The 26,716-nt window shown below is 36.2% G+C and overlaps 1 protein-coding gene across 5 annotated transcripts in view; it reads left to right on the top strand.

The window, feature by feature from the left end:
* The window catches only part of INTS6 (integrator complex subunit 6), a 44,333-nt gene that overhangs the window by 13,910 nt on the left and 3,707 nt on the right, over nucleotides 1-26,716 (top strand). For all 5 annotated transcript variants that reach the window (XM_030459857.1, XM_030459883.1, XM_030459866.1 and 2 more), the window contains 14 exons: nucleotides 6,697-6,786; nucleotides 14,604-14,787; nucleotides 15,804-15,929; nucleotides 16,770-16,924; nucleotides 19,000-19,152; nucleotides 19,290-19,422; nucleotides 19,929-20,023; nucleotides 20,419-20,529; nucleotides 22,124-22,339; nucleotides 22,448-22,574; nucleotides 23,782-23,924; nucleotides 24,583-24,817; nucleotides 25,533-25,904; nucleotides 26,347-26,440. In XM_030459857.1, the coding sequence (XP_030315717.1) occupies nucleotides 6,697-6,786; nucleotides 14,604-14,787; nucleotides 15,804-15,929; nucleotides 16,770-16,924; nucleotides 19,000-19,152; nucleotides 19,290-19,422; nucleotides 19,929-20,023; nucleotides 20,419-20,529; nucleotides 22,124-22,339; nucleotides 22,448-22,574; nucleotides 23,782-23,924; nucleotides 24,583-24,817; nucleotides 25,533-25,904; nucleotides 26,347-26,440 (2,234 nt within the window). The remainder of the gene's footprint in view (nucleotides 1-6,696; nucleotides 6,787-14,603; nucleotides 14,788-15,803; nucleotides 15,930-16,769; nucleotides 16,925-18,999; nucleotides 19,153-19,289; nucleotides 19,423-19,928; nucleotides 20,024-20,418; nucleotides 20,530-22,123; nucleotides 22,340-22,447; nucleotides 22,575-23,781; nucleotides 23,925-24,582; nucleotides 24,818-25,532; nucleotides 25,905-26,346; nucleotides 26,441-26,716) is intronic.

The raw sequence follows: 26,716 nt of genomic DNA, 5'->3' as shown, positions 1-26,716 counted from the left end.
CAATAGTTATTGTCATGAGCTCAGTAAAGACTCCTTAAGTCAAACCTGTTTCTTTCCATCATCCCTCAAAGAGATTTGGTGGTTTTTTACCCATCCTGAGCTTGTCTGTTGTTTCATTTACAGAGGAACTAGATCTTTATGGGTCTTGGAACTCTGGAGGACTACACTTTGAGCTTCCAAAATCTATTGTTGGCATTTCTGATAGCAGTCAATTTCCACTCAAGATGTGGAGCTCTCTTCTTTTGGTTGTAGTAAGGGGCTCTCTCAAATTATTTCTAACAGGTGGTTAATTTATCAGTGTTCATCCTAAAGTCTGTCTTTTAAGGTGAGGTGTTATTTCCAGCTGCCTAGCATGAAGGGAAGGTAGAGCATGAGTCCTCCCCTCTTGGACACTGCAAGGAGACGAAAAAGGTTTCAGTGTTAGGATGGAGTATGGATGTGCATACTGCAGATGTTTGTGGACCAGAGTTAATAAGAAACTTCCCAATGTTCTGTAGTCTTTTCAGAAAAGCACTGGGCATTTGTTCTTCGTAGTGTAATTCCTGGAATTGTGTTTCATTAGGTTGTTTCGTAAGATTCCAATCTGTGACCAAGCTGGCATCTATCTTTACCATTGATCTGGGTAATAAGGGAGAGCTGTGGTTTATATTAAAATTTGGTTTATGATTTGAAAAATTCCTAACAGACTTGAAAACACATTCTTTGTAAAACTCAAACTGGTTAGTGTAGCTTTCAATGAACTTTCTTCTGAAAGTTATCCTCATATGCTGTAAAAATACCTGGTCATCTACTGGTAAGACAGAATTGCTGCCACTGCAAGAAATGCATTATCTATTGAATAATCAAGAGCATCAAGGGAATATGTCAGTCTTATGGGCAAAACAACAAGAATTACTTCTTGCTAAAGCAAAGCAGAGAGGAGTTAGCAACTTTAGTGCATGTAGCTTGGTTTGTCAAAGAACTTATTCCCATACAGAATTCCAGTATGCTTTTCAGCTCTTCTTGGTCCAGCCTGAAATTATGGTTTTGTTGTGCAGGTTCAGTTAGTCAGGTAACACGGTGATGCAGTTCAGAGGTGGTGCACTTTTTAGTGCCCCCAAAATTAGGAAGTTCATGTGGCAAACCTGACTATGAGAAGTCAGGTTTATCAAGGCTGGTGTTGTGGTAGAACTCCACTGCCCCTTTTTCACCCCAGTATATTCTCCATCAAGTTCTGATAGATCATGGAGTTTCATGGTGTTTGTGGTAAATAATAATTAGGTGGTAGGCAGCATAGCTTCATTTAGAGAAGTTTCCATTTAAAGTAATTTTGCTTCTTATCAAGTTCTAGGAAAGAATTTACTGACTACTGAAACAGAAGTAATTTCTGGGTGCTATAATGTGTATGGTTATGGTGCATGTCTGCATATATTTGAAATAATCTTAAGGGCAGAGTAGTCTTTGTGAAGAGTTACATTTCCAATTATGAATTCACTAAAATGCTTCTGTGATGCCAGTGTATTTAACTGTGTTTCTGACTTGGGAAACAATTATGTGAATGCATAAAATACAATTAATTCTGTAGATCTTTACTGCTCTATTGATTGGTTCTGCAGGGATAATAGAAAATGAGAGTGGGACAAGTAAGAAGTTGGATGAGATGCTACAGTTCTTATGTAGCTGACTATCAGAGCACAGAGCAGCTGTTAAATACCTCTGTGTGCTTGACTGATGGTGTTCTTGCCTTGAGCAATGAAGGGGAAAGTCTCTAATAAATGTTAAATTAATGCTTCAGACATTTCATGGCTTTGCCAAAGTGTAACTGAATTTCTTGAGATATAAAAAGTAAGTGAAAACTATGATGGATTTGGACCATCTGTTTCAGTTTTTTGAAATTCAAGATCAGTGTTTTGGTGTTTTTTAAGCTGTTACCAGTTTAAGAAAAATAGCTTTAAAGCTAATAATTTCCCCATCATTCTGGCTTTTAGATTTAATTTTAAGCCATTGTTTTTGAACAATGGTTGCTCACAGATTCTCATGAGCATTTATGAGAATCTTGACCTTTTAAATTCTAAAAATCCTGATTGAATTGAAAGAAAAACCTGCTAGTATACTTTTGTATTTCCTGGTCAGATGACTGAATTTACTGGCAGTTAAGGCTGATACTTCTGAAAATAAAAAGGCTCTGCTGAGATATGATGTATGGTGGGTCTGCAATGCAATTTGTGTAAAATCTTGTGATTTACTGAAATGAAAGCAGACCTCTCAGACATTTGATGGTGATCTGAAAATCAGTGTTTTCCACTGATTAACAATGTGTTCTGCTAAAAATATACACAATAATATCAGTTTACATTTATTTTCCATTTCTAGCCTTCCTTGGGCATTTGGCTTTTGTACTACTAAATACTTCCTTTTCTAGCAGTTTATTGTACATGGGTGTGATTAGTACACTGGTGTTCTTTTCTTTTTGTTTCTACCTCAGATAATTCTTAAATTTTTAACACTTATAGCTCTGTAATTAATATTTAGATGTGTGCATTGAGATATCTGTTGTCCTGATTCAATTTTCTCTTACTTTATGTATAATATTGTATACCTGCAGATCTAATGGTCACAGTAGGTCTTGAATTGCTTTACCCTGTATGCTTGGAAGAAGAAGAAAATAACTTATGAATGTATTCATCAGTCACGCTGAAACTGGTTACTAAGTTTATTGTCTATGAAAGGGAATCCTTTGGGAGTTTTAAATGGACAAAAATCTTGATAATTTGGTGCACTCTGGCTCAATCTGGGACTGCATCTCAGAACTTGATGCAAGCTGGGGTGGGCTGGCTGTGCCTCTTGCTGTGACCCTGTTTGAGTGGTGAAGAGCTCAGTGGTGCTCACACCTCTGCCTTGGTTTTGTATTATCTGAGCACAGAACCACTTCAGTTGGAGGCTGCAGAAATAGCAACCAGGGTGACTGAGGTTTTTTATGATTTGGAATAGTTGTGAAGCTGTCAAATTTTTTAAAAGAATCTGTGTTGTGTAACAGGTAAGTTAGTTTTAAGGCTTTGAGTCTCTCACTTATTTCATTTTAGCTTAGCAAGCTTGTGACATCACCTGGTACTGATGCTGATTTTCAAACAACGTTATACCAGAAAGAGGTGTGTGGGCTTTTCTGTCTCCTTGGTGCATACCTGCCCTTGAAAGTGCAGATTTTAAGTTAATAAAAAAAATCTCTTGTACCACACTACAGGAGTTGTTGGTGGAACAGGCTGATCAGTCATTAAAATTTCTTCCTTAGCATTTTTTTCATCACTGCAAGGAACTTTTCAGAGGGGAAATAAATGTATTATTGAAAAGAATTTGTGGCCAGCTGACTCTAGCAGCTATTTGGACTAAAAAGGATATCAAATCAGCCAGTTTGTCTACACGATGCAATTAGCTGAAGTCCCTGTGTGAGTTAGTTGCCACTGCAGCTAGAAATGTAAGTAATATTTAGTTTTTAAAATATACTTGTTTATTAGCTAATCTATTTAAAAGGTAAGAGCTTAAAATAAAACTTGAGAATTCTTTTCAGTTTACTGCAGCCTGAGTATTAAACTGAGATGTAAACTGCCACAGCTTAAATATAGCAGTTGAGTCTCTAGACTCTGATACATTTATCCAACAATTGGTGGTTTTAATCTCTCTGAAAACAGATTACAGAAGAACAGAAGTATCTTTGCTTGTTAGAACACACCTATATAATGCTGGCTTAAATTGTGAATGATGCCCTAAGGTTTCCCAAGGTGTTGGCACTGAGGCCAAGTTGATCTTTACCCTACTTATTTTAAGAACTCAGCGCTTCGCACTTTCTATCTTTGACTTTCCTGTGTGGGAATGTAAGATGGCACTAAAATTAGCTGGTGGATTATTTTTGTTTTTGAAAGGAACAAAACGGTAGTGCTGGTTGGTTAGTTGTCAGAGTAAGTTGTAAACAGGTTTGTTATCTACACCTTGGTATGTTGAGCTGATTTCCAGTGTGTTTCAGCAAACCTGGAAGCTGCCAAAGGGCTGGTAAGGAATGCTCTGTCACTCAGTGTTTCACTGCATAACTAAAACAGAGCTGTGCTGAGCTGATTTCAGATGCATTCACAGTCAATGGTGTTGCTGTGTATTTTGAAGAATGTATTTCTGAGATGTGTAAATCTGTAGTCTTTTATTTTAATAGTATAGTTGTAAAGAAAGAGCTAGGTAAAATATTAGGGTTAGATTGAAAAAGCATAAAAAATGTTAATTTACAAAACTATTGCAGTTTATTTTAAAAAATTATGGAATTTCATTTTGTCAAATTTGCTAAAAAAAAATCTGAGTTTTGAGAGTTTATATAAATTAGGGATAGGTTTTTTTCTTGGAATACCTGAATTAATACTGTTTTTGTATGCCTTCATATAGTGAAGGGGAGGAGTAGGGTCAGAGGAGTCAGTGGTATTCTTGAAGAATTAATGACATGGAAAATTTTAGTCAACAATAGTAAATATCAATAATAGAAATTTTACCTGAAGTTCATCTTTGACATCATAATTATGCTTCTGTTCTTTTAGGTGGAATGTAGGGTTGTTTCTGAATTACACAGAACTCTGAATTTAGGTGCACCTAAGAGAACTCAGCTCTTCTCACTTGTCTTTAAATAATTCAGTAGTGAGTTATATACTCTGTAACTTGATTTCATAACTTTTTTCTAGAAAAGATAATATTTATAGCTGTATTGATGAGTTGGTGAACTCAAGATTACTGTGGTTTCACATCTAGCCAGTGAAGAGGACACTTGAAGGGGAAACTTTCCCTTATTAAACAGGTGTGAAGTATTCTGCAATGGCTCAAACCAGGCCAAAGAGATTCTTGCTTTTGTAAATAAGTTGCTGTATAGTGATTCTTGACTTAGTTTGTGATCATCCATTTTATAGGTAAAATGCTTATGAAATTTAAAAATACAGTCTGAGGAGAAAGTAATTTCTCTGTCAGGCTTTTTTCCCAAGAGGACTCAGGCTTAGAATCTTGTTTTCTTCTTTATTTCTTCATAATTATTCTGAGCCCAAAGTGTTTAAAGTTAAAGCTTCAATTCTAGATAGTTGACTTGAGAAAGATTATAGTTGAGGTACACAAAAAGTGTTTAAGGTAATGAGGATATCTGGATCATAGTGGCTGTCAGGGACAATTAATATTTATATTTCAAACTGGACCAGAATATTGACCTAGAGAGCATTGCTCATGACATGGTAAATCTAAAATCTTATTTTTATAAATTGTAAATGTATTTATTAGCAATAGGATTAAAGTATTTTTATGTTCAAAATTCATGGGAATGGTATCCTTTTCCTCTAGTTAGAAACCCTGCTTTCAGTAATATTCAGTGCAACATAATTAGCTTCCAGCCAATGTTTTGCAGTTGTGGTGAGCTACTCGTTGGCAGAATAAGATCTCATAGCTGTTCTTCAGAGTTAAGTAAGGCTAAATGTTCTTAGAAAATTATTTTAATTAAAATACAGTGTATTTTGAGAGGCCTTAAATTCTTTTGAGTAACTTTTTAAATTGGGTTATGAATTAACTTAGCTTTTGTGGGCGAGATTGATCTTCACTGTTTAATTTTATTTTTGCCTATTTATTTTGTCTCTAGTAGCAGTATGAAATATAAAAAGAAAATTTTGGGATTCTCACCCTTTTCACTAAGCCGACAAGTTCTCTCTCCATGTTTTTAGAGTAAATTATAAGTATTTGTGAGATTTTTTTTTTTTAAGCAGAACAAGGCAGTGAGTCTAGTTGTATTTTACTTTTTTTGTTTCCTGCAGAAGAGAAATGAGGCCTTAAGCTTGGCAATAGGAGAGTGGGAGCCATGAAACAATAACTTGTGGCAGCTTTTATCCAGTTTCTGCTAAGCCCTAGCTAGTGGAATGTGCTACCTGCGCTTGGAATTGACACATGTATGGTTTACTTTGGGATCCTCTTTTTTTCTGGAGGGCCAGAAGCTTCCTGGCACACTGGCAGTAGGAAAAGGAAGTGCTAGTAGTAAACCAGGTTTTTTTTTCTTTTTTTTTTTTTTTTTAGAGCTAAACCAGCTGGACGTTTTGATGGTATCACAGAATGTCTTACCTTGTATATGTTTCTATCTTAAATTATTAATATTGAAAATTTATCTGTTTTTCAAATATTTGTTTCTGAAGTCTTCTGTGTATGGTTGAAACACCCTGGGCAAAATGTAACTGGTACAAGTCATGTCAGAGTTCTCCTGAATACATAGACTATTAGTCCTTAACGTGGGGATTGTGATCACAGGGTATTCACAAGGTGCTTCAGTTGGTCACACAGTAATTAAATACTTCATAAAATCAAACCTGAAATAGGGGGATTTGGAACTGTCTCTGCTTTGAAGAGACAGCTCCTTCTTTAAACAGATGTTAATTTTTCAGAATACTGGAAGTATTGTTCTCAAAGTCTTTTGTTAACCATTTTTGCCTTATTATTCTATGTATTTATTGATTGCTAATGTATTAAATGTGTAGGTTTACATGGCCTAGCTGCAAAAAGACTCAAAACTCCATAGCACTGTTCTTTATAGTGTGTGAGAATAAATAACTCAGGCCTCTTTGTTTTGTCAGTAAATATCTGGCTGTTTAATGACTGAAAAGAAGCTTACAAATTTGTTACACCATTTTAAATGAAATTGCCTTTGTTTTTTTTTTCTTCCCTTAGGGACGAAACCCCTTTTTTCTGGAGCCAGCAATAATTATAACAGTTACTGATGGAAGTAAATTAACTACTACTAGTGGGATACAGGAAGAGGTAAGATCTGACCTCTGTTTACAATGATGTGTACTAACACACTGTTTAGTTTATAGTAGGAGCATAGATGACTCCCCAGAATATATTCATTAATAGCTTAAACAGGAAGTTCATGGTTTTTCAAACATGTTAGCAGAAGAGATGTCTGTAAAGAGTGCATGTGTTTAACTGTTGATCTACATATAAATTCTTTATATATAGACCTAAATTAATATAGTGATTTCCCAAAGGATGTGGCCAGTAAGGAGTATGTGAAATACATCCTTCTTTTCCACTTTGCTCTAAAAGTGATGTTCATCAAAAAAGTATTGTCTTCATAATCCAAGGTAAGAGCTGAAGAAATGTATTTCAAATTAAATCTGTAGAGCAGTTTTAAACACTGAATCTTAAAATACTGGAGTACCTGCTCAGACATCTGGCAAACTCAGAGGTATAGTAAATGCTGAGGCATTGAACTGTTTTAACTTATTGGCTGTTTTGAATTCTTTCCCTTAAAAGATGGAAGAGGTCACTGGGAATAGGGTTGGTGTGACCAGTACCTGTTCCATGCAGTAGGAAAAAAAGTTAAATAATAAAATCCCTAAGCTCATTTCCTTTTCAGGAAAAAGGTTAATATCCAGAGATCTATTCCAAGGCTTATGGGGAGGATTCAGGCTTTTCCATGTGGTACAATGTATTTGACTATATAGATTAACTTGCTACACATCACTGTTCATTAGTTACTTGTTTTTTTCCTAATGCTCTATTAGATCACATTGTTACAGCAATTATTAAAGTTGTTTTTATAGAAAGTGGTATTTGAGTATTTTTGTAATGTATCTGACTTAAAGGAAGAAAGTTGAATGACCTCCTGATTCTGTGTGGGCTACTAATAAATAGCCACAGCCACTAACTGAGAGTGAATGCCTGCATCCATGATACCAAGTAGATTGTCCATATAAAACTTCACTTTCATAATGTTTTTTTACCCAATAAGCTATTTCCAGCTTGATCCAGTGATTGATATTTGGTGTGATCCAAAATACTGAGTAGGATAGCAGCCTCATATTTGAGTGATTGTCAGTGAGAAAGTGTTAGTTAAACAGAAAGTGGTGCAACACTTTTAGAGCCTTCTACAATATTTCCTGCTGATAATAGCATAATACTGGTTTTGGTTTTGTCTTTTTTTTTTTTTTTTTTTTTTTTTTTTTAAAAGACCTAATAGGGTAATTACTTTGGTGTGCAAGGTCTTTCTTGAGAAGAAGCAACTTCTCTGCTATCACATGACTAACTTGTAAAATCTGACATTGACATCCTGGAGTGAGGGACACCAAGATGCTCAGAGGCTGAAGCAATTGACATTTGAGTAGAGACTGAGAATTGGGTTTGCTCAGTCTTTAGGAGAGAAGCCTGTGGGGGATGTTTTACCACCATCTGCAACAGCTTGAGGGAGAGAGCCTGACTTTTCTTGTAGGTGCACAGGGCTGAGAATGAGAGGCAGCAGCTGCACGTTGTACCTGGGGAAATTCTGATTGTCTGTCAAGGAGAAAAATTAACTCTTTGGCTGACTGAACACTGACATAGGTTGTGCAGTGTTTGTGAGATCTCCATTATTGAAGTTGCTCAGAACTGAGTTGGAGAAGGCCCTGAAAGATTAGAAGGCTCTGGACTGTATTAGCTTCATGTGTCCCTTCTAATGTACACACTTCTATGATTCTACATTACAATTTTTTTGGTCTTGTTCGTTTATGCAAAATGATATAGGTAAGAAAGCTCTAGTGGCTGTCATGAACTCTTTCTTATAGCAAAAGTTTGTTTTTTTTTTTTATATCCATAAGCTTCTTATGTTCCTTTTCCTTCAAAAGTAGATACAGCTTTTTCACCTTAGTCTTCTTAAGAAAACATCTTGTGGTCAGGTAACCATTTGGTCACACATTCACATCTTTAAATTGTTGTAACTTAGACTGAGGTAACATTTTTTGGTGGCTGCTTTAATAGGCTAAATTCAGGCTTGTCTCATGTTCAGTGCTGACTGCTAAGTATGCTTTATGCCCAGAGTTTTAGCAACATAATTTTGACATTGGGCCAAATTTGACACTTAGGTGATTCAGTAATTGCTAGTCTACATTCTAGAGATGCACAATCTGCTCTACTAATGATAGTGATCTAGTGATTTCTTGGTAAATTAGCAGATTTAAAGGCATTGCCTTCTGGAGGAACTGAAAGTCACCACTGCTCTTAATCCCTTGCAAGACAAAATGCAGATTTCTTTGAGTGCTCTTCCATATGTATTTAAAGGCCATAAATTTCCTACCCAGCAATGGATATGACTTCCCCCCCTCCTTTTCCCCCCTCCTTTTCTTTAGTTGTACCCGTACGAACATCCATAACACTATTAAAGAGCAGGGGAATAAAGCATCCAAGGCTGCTTCTCTCTTTCAGGGATGATATTTTACTTTTGTCAACAAGTGTCCTATTGATCAGAATTTTTCTTAGTGCAGCTTGAGCATCCTTTACAGTTACATCTCAAGTTGGACATGCGGAAATGAAGCAGAATTAGCAGAGTAACAGTACCCTGGAGATATGGAAGTCCATTGTTTCTCTTCTGTTCAATAACAAAGCTTTTTGGTCACTTTAAAATATCTTTTCTGTTATTTGGGTTTAGCTTCAGAGAGGCAACTCAGAGTTGGTTTTGGAAGTGATCATATCCCACTGGCTATGACAACAGTGTTCTTGCTTCCTGTGTAAAGGAATCATGAATTAAGTCAGTATATTTTTAGTTCTTTTAAAACTTGTGCACAAGAGAACTGACAGAACCTTGTTTTTGGAAAGCCTGTGAAGCCTGCATGATACCTGGAGGCAAGTTTTCTCAAAGCTTTGTCATTCAGATGTACATTTGCATTCTTTCGAAAGAAATGTGCTTTCTCACTATGGGAACACTGTCATTTGCCCTAGTGTGAAACGGTCAAGTTTAAACCCTGTTTTGGAGGGGTTGAATTCTTTAAATTCTTCCTCTTGCTGAATTCTTTAAATTTCCTGTTCCTTTGAAGAACTGAATATGGGTTTGCAGATAAAGAGCCTTACCCGTTCAGCACTACCTTGTTTCTGCTGGATGTTTCAGTTGTTCTGACTGAAGACAAAAATGATGCAGTCTATGCAATTATCATCTCCACCAGCATAAGTTAATAGGATTTTCAGTCCTGTCCTGTCCTTCCTGGCACTGACTTTCTAATGCAACACTGCTGATGTACTGAGAGGTGCCAGTATCAATTCCACATTCAGCATGGCATATCAACCAGATTCTTCCCTGGGATCACTTGTCCCAGTCATAGCTTGAGGAAGGGATGGGCTCATACTGTTGGAATACAATGATTAAACACTGGTCTCATGATATGGACTCCTTGGGGTTGCTTTCACTTCTGGCCTGATAACTCAAATTTGGTCTTAGCCCTTCCTTGATTTTTTCTTTAACAAGTGTTTAATTGCCTGAGGGGATTTCTGTTATTCCTCTTTATATTATGAAATAGAATGTCATATTCCTTTAGCTCTGCAGCTGCTGGGCTATCTTCTCATGTCTTCATTTTACGTATCCTCTGTTTTAAGAAGAAGCATTGACTTTCTGTTTGCAAGACTGAAACTGGGTTATTGACTGATCGATACATCCTGATGAATGATTATGCAAGCAAAGAGCATGGCCAATACTGCTTGGCTTCCCTATGTTGTTATTATTCTGAATTTCCACTTATAAGATACTATTGCACTTGAATTCAGAAATTTTTTTGACTTCTCATTTGAAACTGTTTGCCACATTGATCCTCCCCAGCACTGATCATCTTGCATTCTTGATGTAATAACTTTAGCAAGTGGCAAGGTCCTGTTTGCTTTCAAGAGTAATGAGAAACTGTAAGTACTACATAATATTTCCAGTCATAGTTCTTCTAGCTAAAGGTACTGTCTTCTAATCAAATTCTGTGAGATATGTGGGGCAGGTCTCATTACGTGTATTTTCCTGTCCTTCTTTATCCATGTTATTCCTGTTAGCAGAAGTTGCCAAGATCACAGCATTAGGCATTGATCCCCAGAGCTCTTAACATATGAATTTTGTGTCACTATCAGCTCAGTGTGGTCTTCTTCATGATTAATGCTAGTCTCAGGGAGACCAAGTAACTCATGCCATTGACAGGGTGTGTCAGTTAACCTCTCTCATCTTATTTCCTAAAGGAGAACAATTTATGGCTTTCTATCTCTGTGTTGTAACTGCATATGACTGGATGGGCAAAGATAGGAAAACATAATGCTGCTAAGTCTCAAATAGAGTTTCTCAGTCTGTCAAGAACTTGTTTTCTCAGCTGGGCTTGAATCTTGTTGCCCATCCTTAGTTCTTTGGTTGTCTAATGATGGAATGCTTCATTTGTCTGGAATGTTAGAGATCTCTTGTCTTTTTATGGGTACCAGAAAAGCCTGCAAGGAAGATTATTTAATTTTTTTAGATAGAAAAAGACAGAAGGTAACTGTCTCTGTGTTTTTATTGAATACCTAATCACTGAATGACCTTCTATGAATTTTCCCAACATAGAGCTGCCTATATTTATCTGGGTACTCAAGCTTAAGCAGTGCTGCCTATTTTAATGTATAACCTGTATATGCAGTCATTGCCAGAATATCATTGCACTCTTTCACCAACTACCATGCTGCTGCAGAGTTCTCTAATACTGATCTAGCTTTTATTCAGCCTAAGTGCCTCTAGGATCCTTTTATGTGGGGTTTATTTTGAGTATTTGATACTGTGCTACTTGTAATTGCATAAATGTATGTAGAAACATGGGCTGAGAATAAACAAAAGACCTGCTCACCAGTAACAGGATTCTTTAAAAATCTCCTCAGTAACAGGTTGTCCTCTTACCCCTCTGAGTTCTTGAATATTTTAGTGCATTTAAAGGCAGAGGAGAGGGGCATAAAGCAAATTATTATAGCATTATGGCATTTGGGAATGGTAGGGTTTGTGTGTGCTCCTTCGGACTAGTGGTGAGACAAAACAGATTTTTTTTACTGCTAAGCTAGAAGGACACTTATGGGTGAATTTATATAGATAGCAAGTTGAAGACTATTGCTGGTAAATAACTTCGCTTTAAATTGACTTGTCTATCTTCTTCTCAACAACCAATAAGAAGGACAAAGAGGAAAAGATATAAATACCTTTGTATTGAAATAGGCTTGGGCAAAGAGAAATGAAATGCAAAATATACACCTCTAGACCCATCTTATTTTCTGCTAGGTATGTAGTTGCTATGCTAATACAATACTAGTTAAAAGAGCAACAACTGGATGTGAGAAGACCAAGTTACTAATGTCTGTGGAGAATGAGGACTGCTTTGAGTCTGTAACTTCTCCCCTAACATGTTAAATATACTATACATGTTCAATATTCTCCACTATGTTAAATATAACTGGAATTAAACAGTTAGAAAGAAAGTGAGGACATTGGACTTTATTCTGATAACTTTGCTTGTCATCTTATAGTCTGATAGTAATATGTACATAATGCAATGATCTGCTGCTGTGTACTGTTTGGTTTTGGAGTTCTCTCAATATAAGCAAAGAAAGTTTTTGTGGCTTGAGATAAGCTGAACTCTGCATAGTGCTGGCACAGGGTCCAATGGGATACTTACATATATAAATATGTATATATATGTGCTATCTGACAAAAAACAGTGCTGTTACAGAAGTATGTTTGCAGATGAAATGTACTCTTCAGAGGTAGTAAATCTTCTGTTCAGTCAAAATCTAAGTAGGGAAATTTGGTGAGTGGCATTTCTTAATAGCCTCAGGTGAGAACAGTGTGGTGCTTGCAATTGAATCCTCTTCCAGTCAGGATTCCAGACCACTAAGAATTGTCAGGCAGGCACTGCTGGCTCTTTGTGAAAAAAAAGCAAAAAACATGGATGTGGATCAGTAATAAATCAGGTACATAACTGAGCACCCTTTGACCAATTTCATGTGAAACATTTGGGTAAAATGATGTTCTTCCCACATGTGCTCTCCGCTTCCATCAGCAAAAGCCGAACTTCAGGAGGAAGTATCAGGTGTGCCAAAACGTCCAAAGCATTCTCATTCTTGCTCACGTTACAGGAGTGGGATTCTTGTGTTTGTTCCTGGCTTTGGGAATGGAAAAGAATAATTTTATTGATACAAACACAGATATGTATTTTCCCATTAAGAAATGCTCGCAATTATGTAAACAGAAATATCTGTGGTTTGCAGCTTGGGAATTAGGTTTAATGTTTACAAGTTTATCTCTTAAAACTAAGGAAACAGAAAATCTTTTTCAATGGCTCGATGTAAACTACTTAACCACTGTGAACTATAACTGAAATGGATTTGTCATGGGTGCTTTTGAGGACTTGCATCAAGTTTTGGAGCAGACTGGTATTTTCCTTTGCTAACATGGAGCTGAGATTCAGGATTGGGATTATTTTTGAATGCTGCATAAGCAAGAAAGCGAGAAATTGAGTTTGCTTCAGCTTTTGAGCTTAGCCCTTGTATTAGGGCAGGGAGTGGAACTGTTAGCACCACTTGAATGTTAAGGAGTGTTTTGGTTTGTCCTTTCATGGCTGCAGTGCTCCAGGTGAAATGAGAATCTTGCTTGTACTGACAGTGATATCAGTTTTCTGAGACTTATATTTACTGGTAGTAAGTCCAGTCTATCTGTTCAGGGCTTCTGTAGCTGAAGGCTTTGATAAGCTTTATTTTTCCCCACTAACCTCTGTGTGAGGTATCTGGACTGAAAAAGAGACTGCTCTTCCCAAGGCCTTGTACTCTTCCTCAGAAGCCAAGGCATTGATTTTTATTTAGGTTTATTTCTGAGTTTCAGTTAATGATTTATAAAACTACTGCTAACCCTGGGAATTTTAGATGTTCTGTTAGTCTCTCTTGGCTGTTGCTGTTAGTGGTTAAATAATATCCTGAGCATTGCTGTATCTTTACTGCTGCATGCTTGAAGCCTGACACTTGAATTTTTTTACTGTCTTTTCTGAGAAATAAAGCAAAAAGAAATGCTCCCATGTATTCAGTGTCCCTGGATATTTCCATTATTTTGCAGTAAACTTGTGTAGTTCTTCCCAGGCTGAGGCATAACACAATAGCACATGGCAAGCAATTCTGCCTTGTATGGGTAGCTGTGGCTGTTATCTATCCCCTAAAAGTGAGAACTCAGTTTAGCATTTGTGTTGATTTTAATTTCTGCTTTTTCATTAAAGCACAGGCATCAGTTTAGTTGCATGATATACCCAAGTTATGTAAAATCTCTACCTTCTGATTTTATATTATAGCTACTACATTAGGCCACTTGTTGAAGCTGAGTTATTTGGAGTAGGTGATCCTGGCAGATATTTTTGAGCAACCCTACCCAAGTTATGCTAATTCTGCAGGAGTCTTAGATTAATGTAACCTTTTTGCTTAGTTGTGCTTTTTATCTTGAAAAATTGAGGAAAAATAAGCACAGAATGGTCCTGTTGTGGAAAAAAAAAGTTTGAACAAAAGAACTTCGCAGTGAAGTAGTTCTTAATGCTGAAATTATAAAGAAAATATTCTATTGATTCTGAAGTTTAGATCAGTTTTAAAAAGTGGTTGTTCTCACTTGGTTTGTAACTCTCAACTTAGTGCATCAGGTTGCTTTGGATTTGTCAAGTGCTGGTTAAATGATGGGCATCTTCCTTGTAATGTACAGTACCTGTGAAGAGGTTGTAAGTGTGTTTGTACAGAGTGAATTGCCATGTCTATGTAACCCTAATTATTTTTTTAAGAAAGAAGTACATTCACAGATTTAAATTCTTTTCCAGCTCCATTTACCTCTCAATTCCCCTCTACCTGGAAGTGAGTTGACTAAGGAACCTTTCCGATGGGATCAGAGGTTATTTGCCTTGGTTCTGCGTTTGCCTGGTATCACAGCACCAGAATCAGAGCAGATGACAGGGGTACCAGTGGATGATTCTGCAATCACACCCATGTGTGAAGTCACAGGAGGTGAGTGCCCTGGATTCCTTTGACAAGTCAATACTTCTGGAAACTGATTCAGTTTAGCTCTATTAATCATGTACATGTTATGGAATAAGTATTTTGAAGTTCTGGTAGTACTCATAAAATCTCAGAACTCTAGTATAATACAACTAAAGACACTCATTGCATTAAAGCTACAGACACTTTACTGAAATCTGTCTTGGAAGAGTGTGAATCTACTTTCCTTGGCAGTTTTTATAGAAGAGAAAGTTTACTTTTTCCTGATTCACTTTGGTTATCACAATCAGAAGTTTTAAGAATTGAGTCTGTTCTGCAGTACGATTTTGCTAAATTCCTCTCATACTCTAATCTAAAGAAGCCAAAAGTGAAGGAAAATGTTGGGTTGTTTTTTGTCACTCTAGAGCATGCAGAGTGCATAATAGTTCTGCAAAACTGACACTTTTCTCTCCATCATAACTTATATTTCTACTGTCTTAGAAATTATATTCCAGATCAAACTCAGGCATTAATTTTTTTTTCTGTGAAATTATTTTATTACATCATATATTAAAAACATCATGATTCTTCTGATACATTGGAGAGGATGTGATAGAAAGCGAACAAGAAGATTTAAAGAGCATAACAAATATTTGATTCCACTGCTTTCTGACTGTAAAGTAGACTATACTAACTCTGCCTTGACTGAAATTCATGGACTTTTAAGTGTTGATGTCTGTCACAAGGGGGAGCCCATTTTCCATGAATGTAGCCAAGAATTTGAGTTGAAGTCATTAAGGGGCAAAAACTCAAACATTTCCCATGAGGTGCATGTGGTACAGTCACTGCTTCACCAGGCTGCTTTGCTGCTTTTACAGGAAGGGAGAATTTGGGAGCTTTAAATCACTGATCCATGCATAAATCAATGTGCGTGGTGGTTGAACAGTTGTAAATGATCCAATAAAGGATCAATAAATCATCAATAATCATCAATAAATAAGGGCAGAAATACTGAACAACTGTAACCTTGACCTCTCTCATTCCAGGTCGATCATACTGTGTGTGCTCTCCAAGAATGCTGAATCAGTGTCTTGAGTCATTAGTGCAAAAAGTGCAAAGTGGAGTGGTAATAAATTTTGAAAAAGCTGGACCAGATCCCTCACCAATTGATGGTACTTGGAACTTTTACACTGTGATGTCAAATGGCAGGGATGATTATCAGAATAATTGAGTGAACATTGCCAAACAAGAGGAAAAGTGTTGCAATTTAAAAGATATTACTGCAAAAAGGATCTGCAACATCTGAGATTGTTTTACTTTTTCAAAATACCAGCTATAGCTGCCAGGCATTGTGTAAAACCTCTGCATTTGGTCATATTATTCAGGTAGTCTTAAATGCAGTTATTAACGTCAGACTTAGTTAAATGATTATATGAGTTTTTAGTAGCTTTCAACCATCCAGGAATATAAATAGCTTTATATGGAAGTACTGTTAGGCTACATATTCATTCTTTTTAGTTTACTGTAGTAAAGTGGCTGCATTAAGAGTTAAAATAGCCAATATAACTATGTAGCATTAGCTTCTCATTCTGAATGTCCCTCTTAGGATGCTACTGGGAATTGATTGTGGGATTTTTTACATCCTGTTTTGCTTCAACTAAAGATTAGTGCAGCAGTATTAGTTGTGTGTATAAGTTTTTTTTAATGCAGGGAGATTTGAATATTATCTGGTAATAAAGCTGGGAGGAAAAAGAAACTGATTATAATGAAGAGCTCCAGATAATAAGCTTTCTCAGTTCTAGTGCTGTAAACATTCAATGCTTATTTTGTTTCTTAGTTTCTGGGTTTTTGCAGAAATGCTTACTGGCAACTATCTGCTATTCTTAGAAATAATATTAACTGAAGGAAGAGCTTCCCTGAGGGTATAGGTCTTAAACTGTTGAATGAAGTTATTTGGTACTCTTTTTGAATTTTAACACTGTTTTGACTCATAAAGCCTTTTTCTTCTGTAGATGCACAGGTGGATATATCTAGAACCTTTGGACCCCAACCTTGGCACAGCTGTCACAAACTTATTTATGTCAGACCAAACCCTAAAACTGGTGTTCCTATAGGTCATTGGCCTGTTCCTGAATCCTTTTGGCCAGATCAAAATTCTCCAACGCTGGTAGGTACTGAAGTTAGATAAAGCACAAGCTTTATTGTTGGGGGAATATTCCAGGATTTCCTGTTCACTTCTTTTTAAATCTTAAGATGTATGCATCAGTGTAGCAAATGTAAAAGCAGTATGACCCAAGAAGGAATAATGTCTGTATAAACCTGTGTTGTCATTGCCTTGGATAAGTTACAGAATAGCAAATAATACCACTGGCTTTGCTGTTTAACACCTTTGGCACATTAAGAAAGGGCCTGTAAAAGATTTGTTTACTGACTTTCATGTAGTGTTTCTGTTTGCATTCTGTTAAAATATCAATCCAGAAATAAGGTGGCACTGCAATAATAGGATATCACATTTTATTGCCTCCCAGCTAGTACTCATAGAAGATAGTATGATCTTCCAATTTTGTATCTGTGTGATAGTTCTGTCTTCATTCTAGAAGGTGTATGTAATGTCATCTGCTTTTATGCAGTGTAGCTATACCTTCAACTTATCCCAAGTAGAGAAATTTACCTTGTTTTCCTAAATACTACCCACACAATTTTATTTTATTTGTTCTTTTTCATAAAAGAATGTATGCCACTACCTTTTGTTTGGTCTGAGAACTAATTAGTATAGTATAACATATTTATATATTTCTGCTAATCTTTGAAAATCATTAAAGTAGACATAATGGATTTTTATAATTGCTCCTTACCTTTCATGATGATTTTTACTGAATTTTTGTGTTTGTTTTTTTTATCTGAAACTAGTGTGCTGACTACAAAACTAATTGAACTTTTTATAAATTTTACCTCTTTTGTTTGAAAAATATGCTAAGCCTTGTGAAATACAGGTGATTGAGGAGGGATACAAGTATGAAATTTTTGTTTTATTTACAGGTTTAATTTTTTGGTGTCTAGGGCTACAGTCACTGAAGGCTGTGTATGCCCTTCTTGAACAGGTGTTACTGGAGTTCTCAAGTCTTAGCATTCAACTTCTTTTGCAGACTTTTTTTTCTCATATAGCTGCTTCATGGCTTGGTGGAAAACTCCACCACCACTATTTATTGGAGGCATCTTTTTTGAAGAGAATTGCAGTTCCTTCTGTTGGTTTGGCCTCCTGTTTTGTGTACAGTTGGACAGTACACCTTCCTCAGAGCAGACATTCAAGGCAAGACCAGCTCTGTGGACAGATAATATTTGAGTGAGGATAGAGCTTACAGACATAGAAAAATTACTTTCAATGTGAAGTGGTAGAAAAGTCCAAGAAAAATGCTGCATTTCCCAAGTTCATCTTAAGTATTTATTAGTTATCTTCTTATAAAGAGAGTAAATAGGAAGAAGCTTCTCAGTTGAGCTCTTCCCCACATTCTAGTGGCCTTGGAGGAGGCTCAGGGTAAGTATTCCTCTTGCATTCCTCTCTTGAAGACCCTTCAGTTGAAGGCATACAGCTCCTATTTTCATCATATACAAAAAATCAGCTCTCCTTTTCAGCAAAAGATGTTCTTAGCTTATACTTGAAACTCAAGGCACAGATGCCTTTTCCTGGCGATTAATAAAAATATCAAAATCCAATCACTAAAATTGCTTGAAATTAAATAATTTTTTACAGGCCCACGTAAAATGTGAGTTCTCTTGGTTATTATAATTCCATTTGAATTTTGTAACTGTTAAATTTGCTTAGAAGGAAAAGTGCTGGAGGAAGTCTGCAAGTGCAGAAGTACAGCTCCTGCTTCTGTGGAGAATAAAAATGGGTATGCCCCATAGTGGTACTGAAGATTATTTTTTTTTTGTTCCCTCTGGTATTTACTTCCATTTACAAAGTTTCTGTGTATAAGCAAGAGGTTTTGCTTGTATGCTGTTCTGAACTTTACTAGGTAAAATAATTGACATTTATTTAGAAGCTAAGATTCCTTCAGATAAAGACAGTGATAGCACCATAAATTAATTGCTTAGAAGTCATTAACAGTAAATATGAATCTTGTATTGCATTGACTCCTTAAACATGCTTGTTTTCAAAGAGCCATATTACTTTAGTTGTTGTACCACAGTTGCATTTTAATCATTGTGCAGATGTATTAACAGTGGAATGCTTGTGTTTAGCCACCTCGCACGTCTCATCCTGTGGTGAAATTCTCCTGTACTGACTGTGAGCCAATGGTCATTGACAAACTGCCTTTTGATAAATATGAGTTAGAACCTTCACCACTGACCCAGTTTATCCTGGAAAGAAAATCCCCTCAGACCTGCTGGCAGGCAAGTAGAGCGCATGCTGAATTGAGATGATTTCTGCAACGCTGTTTTATGGCCTTTATTCTACAATCAAAGTAGGATGTAAAATTTCAGCACACAGTATTTTGGATTTACATACAATATGATGTGTTTTATTGCAGGTATACGTGAGCAATAGTGCAAAATACAGTGAACTTGGTCATCCTTTTGGTTACTTGAAAGCCAGTACAGCGTTGAATTGTGTCAATTTATTTGTGATGCCTTACAATTATCCAGTCCTCCTTCCACTGCTAGGTAAGCACCACTTCATGAAATTTTTCCTAGGTGATTTAAAAATTGATCTCATCTAAACAGATTACTGCATTTAATGCCAGTATTAATCACACACCTGGAGAAAGGTAGAATGTTGAGCAATGTAATGGTCTTTAGTAACTTGTTCTACAAGTCACCAGTCAGCTGGCCTTCATGACTCAGAATCAATGTCTAAGATGATTTACTTCATCAGCATTTTTTTAGATACATTTTAGTCTCTCTTCTCTCAATATTTTAGTGAGCCATTTTTCCTAACCTGTTGTCTCAATTACCAGTTCAATTTAATAGATGGTTTATCAGGTTCCACCTTTTGGCAGCAGCATTAATCTTGTGTCTGTATATATTTGTTTTAGTTGTATGTTAAAATACACGTTAATTTAAGCAATAAGGAATTAGCATTTCTTTGAGAGTTTATCAGACAAAACAAAAGATGCAATGCTGTGTAGAAGTGCCTCTCATTCTGTCTCTGTTCTTTTTATAACCATCAGATGACTTGTTTAAAGTTCACAAGGCAAAGCCCACGTTGAAATGGCGGCAGTCATTTGAAAGCTATTTGAAGACAATGCCTCCTTATTACCTTGGGGTAAGATGAGTTATGGTGTTAAAATTTCTACTTGACTCTGTAACTGTAGTTACCTGTCTGCTATGGGTGTATTCCCTATTTCAAGTAAAGTATGTGTTAATAAAGAGGCAGTGGTTCATGCCTGGTTATACTTACTGTTTTAACTGAAGTCCCCTGGAAGGGTTGAGACCTGAATGTTATGAAAATTCAGCAGCTATGATGTGTGTATAAATAGCATCTGTTACTGATTCTGTACGAATGAACTTATGCTTTAAAATGCTTCTGTAAAAGTCTTTTTTTTTCTTCTTTTCTAACTTTGAGGGCCTCATGTCCTATTTGAAATGGATAGTTAGCCAAAATATGTATACAATGCTTATAAAGTTAAATATGATGACACAATGTATTCCATGTTTCAGCCTTTGAAGAAAGCTGTGAGAATGATGGGAGCACCAAACCTTATAGCTGACAATGTGGAATATGGACTTAGTTACAGTGTCATTTCATATCTCAAAAAGTTGAGTCAGCAGGTAATGTTGATGCAAAAGAGCAGTAAAAACTTATTCTAGTATCAGGATGATCTTAATATACTCAAGTTCAAGGAAAAAAGAGTAGAAAGACCACGTTAATATCTTCCTATAAGCAATTAGCAAAAAAGCATTTCGGTTTTCTGAATCAAAAGAAAATTTGATGTTTTACTATAGACTTTTATAAGGTGGACTGTAAAGATAGACATGGAGGTTCAAATCAAAGGTTTTTTTATTTTTAATTTATTTTTAATTTAAGAAGCATTTTTACTTGTACAGATGGTAACATACTTTTGTCCAAAAGTAAATGTGTTCTCTTACCTTAGATATTAAAGCTGTTGGAGCATTTTTTTCAGAAAATAATTTTATTCTTTGTGCATCTGAATCAGAAAGTGTCCTTTCATTAGCTTGTTAAATGAAATGGAGAGTATTCAGTATATATAAACTGACATAATTCAGAATCTCAAATAAGGTTACAAACATAGAAGTGTGAACTTTAGAAATTGTTGGCTGTGTTCAGAATAGTGCCCGTATCTTTGAATAGTCTCCTGCACCAGCTAAAGCATTTCTGCCCTGCTACCTATGCTTGTGTTGATCTGTGCATGATAAGCTTTCTTGTTCAAGACCAAAAAGTAATGCAATAGACTTGAAAATTTGCAAAAGAGTAGTGCAGGTACTTTTAACTTGGCTAATGGACTTTTTTTTTTTCCTTAAAATGTTAATATAAATTATTTAAGGAAGCAAACTTCTTGATGTTTACATTATATGCTATTAAATCATAGTCATATTGCTCAGAATTCTGTCAGATAAACTGATTTCTCAACCTAGATGTCTTGCACTCCTCATATGTAATGACAGGCACTACAAATTGTACTTAAAGCATTTCTAGCTCCTGAAAGGCTCTGCCAGTAGAGACTCTTTATTCTTAATAAGTGCATATTCAAATTTTGAGTAGTGTACAAATCTATGTGAAACTGCAAGACCACCACTGGCAGGTGTATTACTAAATTATTTTTGGCTCTTTGTTCAACTATGTCCTGCCAAAGAGCTGGTGTTTATGAACGTGTTCAATTTGGTACAGATCTAACATAATATTATGGGCTAGGTCTGTCTAGTCAAACAAATTGAAGTATTATCCTTTATTCAGTATTTATGCTACAACTGTTTGTAGTGAGCTTTTAAAAGTTGATACCATTGTGTGACTGACCCCAACTATAGTTGTGGGAGAATCGGTCTTCTGAGAGCTACACTGTTCAGCTGTTACCATGAACAACAGTCTATGTGAGCACACATAGATTTGCAGAAAATTACTAGTCAAATTATGGCATTTTATGAAAATAAAAGCATTGCATGCATCTTGGTGCTTAGATACCATAATGGGCAGCAGAGGAGAAATATGCAGAAGATCTAGGCACAACCTGTTCACTATATTTAAAATTGTTAATGGTTATGTATTAAGCACTCATCCTGGTTATGGTCGTCATGGTGTATTAGCACATTGTTGAATCTTCTAGGTAGGAATTTAAAATGAATAAGTCTGACTAATCCTTTTAAGAGCATATTGTCAATTTTATTTATTTATTTATTTCAAATTAAGGCCAAAATAGAGTCCGATAGAGTCATTGGCTCTGTAGGCAAAAAGGTAGCGCAAGAGACTGGAATTAAGGTCAGAAGCAGATCACACAACCTGTCTATGGCACATAGGAACGATTTTCAACATCTGCTACAGGGGATTACTGGGGAAATTCCTCATAGACCTCTAGACCTCAATATGAAGGAGTATGCTGGGTTCCAAATAGCTTTGCTGAATAAGGTAAGCACCACTGTGTGTAATGTTGTTATTTTCAATACACTTCCATTGAAATGCTATATATTGTTTCCTACATGATATTAATTGGAACTTTATTTACTGGAACCATAGGATTTGAAACCTCAGACTTTTAGAAATGCTTATGACATACCCAGAAGAAATCTTTTGGATCAGTTAACACGAATGAGATCTAATTTACTGAAGAGTACTCGCAAGTTCCTCAAAGGACAAGATGAAGGTTGGTTAGAAAGTTTCTTTTTTGCCTACCCCTGATCTGATCGGTACTAAAAAAATTAAGACTGTAACAAATAGTGTTGTTCTTTAAAACTCTGGCTGTCTGGTGCTGCTGTTGAACTGCATGTTTTGTTGAGGATTGAGAAGATACAGATTCACTGTATCAGATTCTCTGTCCTTTACACAGTATCAGGAGACTTGGGGTTTTACATAGGATTCTTTGGTCACTGTTTTCCCCCAACTTTCATAATGTATCTGAGGAAAAAAACTACAGGACAGTTCTGAACATTACAGTGTCCCTCCATAGAAGTGGATTGAGAGCAATGGAAAAGTAGGCTTGTTCACGGGGTTCTGCCAGTGTGGTTCTTTTGTCTTTTAGGCCAGTGACAAATAGTTCAGTAGTCTGCTAATTTATTTCTTTACCTTTCTGCTGTGTCTTCTGGCACTGCTTTCTGGCAACTAAGAAACAGAGGATGATGACATATGTGGAGAAAATGAGGAGAGTGCAAGGGAACATTACAGTAGTGCTGTGACTGCTTCAGCCAGATTAACATCTGTGATCAAATGGTTACTTAATGTGAAAGAGAAAGTTGCTCTCTAGGGAGGGGTTAAACCATGTAAGAACTAATGTTAGGGTTTTTTCCTGCTATTTCTGCTGTGCATATTTTGCTTGATCAAAGGTTTGATGACTTTAAACCTATAACTAGTTTAGAATCAGGTCCTATGGATTTTAAGAATTTGTAGATTCCAGTGGTCAGAAATCACCATTTCTTTGGCAAAAACTAGTCTCAACAATTAAATCATGAGTACCTAGAACTGGGTAGAGTTATGTGAACGATGTATGCAGCATGGCATTACTACTTTGCTTTAATGCAGATTTTATTTGTAGCAATGTTTTGGTTATAATTTGTTCCCAGTTTCAGCTTTTTCACCCTTCTACCCTGTTGAAATGTTATGAGACACACTGGAAAACTGACATCCATGGATGACAACTATTGATTTTTTCCCTGTCTTAATGATAAATACACAAGACTGATTCACTTATGGAAATTTCTTGTATGCACATAACAGGCAAAAAATGACAGTTTTGCACATTTATTTTGTTAATACATTTGATAAAAGAATGAAAACTGGAGGCATGAAGTGGATATAGATTAAGTTCTTGTAAGGTGAGCAGTATCATATATTAATAAACCCTTCTCTTAAAATAGATCAAGTTCACAGTGTACCTATAGCACAAATGGGCAACTATCAGGAGTACCTAAAACAAATACCTTCTCCTCTCCGGGAACTTGATCCTGATCAACCAAGAAGGCTTCATACGTTTGGCAATCCATTCAAATTGGACAAAAAGGTGACTTTCTCTGTAAAGCTTTTAAAAAAATGTGTTGTTATGAGCATGTGTGCAACTAATTTTAGAGCATTTGAAGGACAATGTATTGTGGAAACACTTTGAATTATTTCAAAAAATACAGCTTAAAAGAAAGTGCTTCATGTTTTTCCATCAGTAGTATCTGATGGAGGGCAGTCTTTGCAGGAAAACCAATATTTAGCCTCTGGAAATGTATTATAAATGAAATAAGTTTGTCACTGTAGTATAGGTAACACCTAATCATTTTTTCTGTTACCAAACTTCTCCTATAAAAACTTTCCCATAATTTTGGGAGGATAGACTTTCCCTTTTGTCCAAATCTGTCTTGGACTCGCCTAAATTCCCAGCATCACTTAAGAACTCTTTTAAATGTTTGGGTCATTTACAATTACTAAGTAAGTTTGACAACTCACTCAGTTGTCTTACTTGGCTGACCTTTGGGTAAGGGCCTTGAGCACAGTCTAGAAAGGGTTTGGGATGTTTTTCCCATATTTCATATTGGAATTCAGTACAAAACAGCATGCTGTACATCATTGCGTTATACGTGGTAAATATCATCACATCAAAGCATTAATTAAATTTTATATCACGTAGTTTTGGTGCAAATTTTTAAGAACTATCCCTATTAAATCAATTACAGGGAATGATGATAGATGAAGCAGATGAATTTGTATCAGGACCTCAGAATAAACATAAAAGACCTGGAGAACCAAATATGCAAGGGATTCCCAAAAGGCGGCGTTGCATGTCCCCCCTGCTCAGAGGCCGCCCGCAAACTCCTCCCGTTGTGAATAACCACATTGGAGGAAAAGGGCCACCAACACCCATCACACAAGCACAGCCTGACCTTGTTAAACCCATCCCTATTCACAAAAGTAAGTGAATCTTCTTAATCTTGATAGAGTTTACTTTTTAATTTTTGCAAAAAAACTTGTTTATGTAGAAACACCATTGGCGGATTTGCCAGATATGGCAATTTTATCCCTTATTTTTGAAAATGAAACATTTTGATGTGCATCTGGGATTAATTACAGAGTTAGTCTTTCATACAGTTGTCCCAGTATAAACATTTTTTTCCTGTATTAAATGAAGAGACAATGTAGACAGTCAGAAGGATGTTCTTCCTTTGTGTGGGAATTCGGATGCTCCAAAATGATCACAAAGTGAAGTTTGTTTGAAGTTTGCTGTAGTGCAATGGATTTACTTCCCTTGTTGTGGAGATGAGGTGCTGTGGAGCAGGCTTTCTCACTGCTCATCACTAAAGTAAACTTCACCAGTTCAGTTTAATGTGGAGAGACAAGTTTGTCATAAAAGCACATTTTACAGGTGTTTTTTCTTTTGTTAATAGTCCATGTAGCAATTTCTTTGTTCGTATAGGGAATATACCTGTGGGGCTTTTAATCCATAACTTGCCAAAAGTTTTAGTGTTGTGCTGAGTGATACAAAGCACATTTTCTTGTGCCTGGCACATAGAGCAGACTGTACAAGCTGTAGGATAACTTCACAAGACTTTAATGCTGAACTGACTCATTGGCTTGTATCAGATGATAAAGAATTTGAAGCTGACAAATGTAATCTTTGTTTTTTCAGCGTCAGAAACAAATAATGAAGTTACAATGGAAGATGTGGTTGAGAATCATGTTGCAGACCCACTTGCATCAGACACTTTCCCAAATACTGTGGATTCAGATTTTTCTATGTCCTCTTCTCCGTTCAATTCATTGGATCGCCCGGCATCTCATACAGAGGATGCAGGCCATGGACATTTAGGGAATAACATGAATGTTGATGGGTTTTTGGAGAATAATGAAGAATCAGGTAGTAAAGAGCAAAATATTGAAGAGAACTTGCCAGTGTCTTCACCCAGCAAAGGGAAAAAAACAGTGCGTTGCAGAAGTTCCAGAGAGATTAATATAGAGCTAAGAGCACAAATTATGAAAGAGATACGAAAACCAGGGAGAAGTAAGTACACCTTATCTCTCTTCCAGATTACTGACATGAGAACTAGACAAAGAATTCACACTAGACTACTGTTTGAGAAACATAATGAACCATGAGATGAAGCAAAGAAAATTTAAAGCTGAAAAATTTGTTTAAAAACCTCTGCTAAAAGCTTCCTGGATGAGTGATAAAAACATTTCTCTACCTATCAGTGTTCATGAAAGTCATGTTTTTTTATATTAGTAGTATTAGAGTCAGCCTGTTAGTAATATCCTAAGCTACAGCATCCTATGTTTTTTAGTGTTCATTAGACAGTGTCATTGATACAGGCCTGGTTGATAGGAGATATCTCCTAAAAGCTTACAAAAACTGAATTAACCTGTTGCATTTTACTCAGATCTCTTACAACAGATATCTCTGTAGGGATTTCTTGAGTAACCGTGATTTTGCTCTTCTCTTTAAGAATATGAAAGAATCTTTTTTTTACTGAAGCATGTACAAGGAAGCTTACAAACCCGACTGATATTTTTACAAAATGTTATTAAAGAAGCTTCAAGGTAGGTAACTGAATTGTATTAATATTACAAAACTACACTAGGTACTGCCATACATACCTGCTTGACAGCCTTGCAGTTCTTTGAAATTTGCCACACAATATGTTGCACTGCATGAAAACAATTCCCTCAACCCAGAAGTGCAGAAACTTTCTGGTGTGTGTTGCTTGCACAAACCTCAGATTTTTTCATAATGTTAGCAGCTGTAACTGCCAAATCACCATAAATGTAGGTGGACAAATTGTATAGGAAGAGAAGGTAACTCCAGAAAATCATTCA

This window comes from Calypte anna, chromosome 1 (genome assembly GCF_003957555.1).
Source record: "Calypte anna isolate BGI_N300 chromosome 1, bCalAnn1_v1.p, whole genome shotgun sequence".
NCBI classification, from domain to species: Eukaryota; Metazoa; Chordata; class Aves; order Apodiformes; family Trochilidae; genus Calypte; species Calypte anna.
This window is presented reverse-complemented; position numbering and strand designations above follow the sequence as displayed.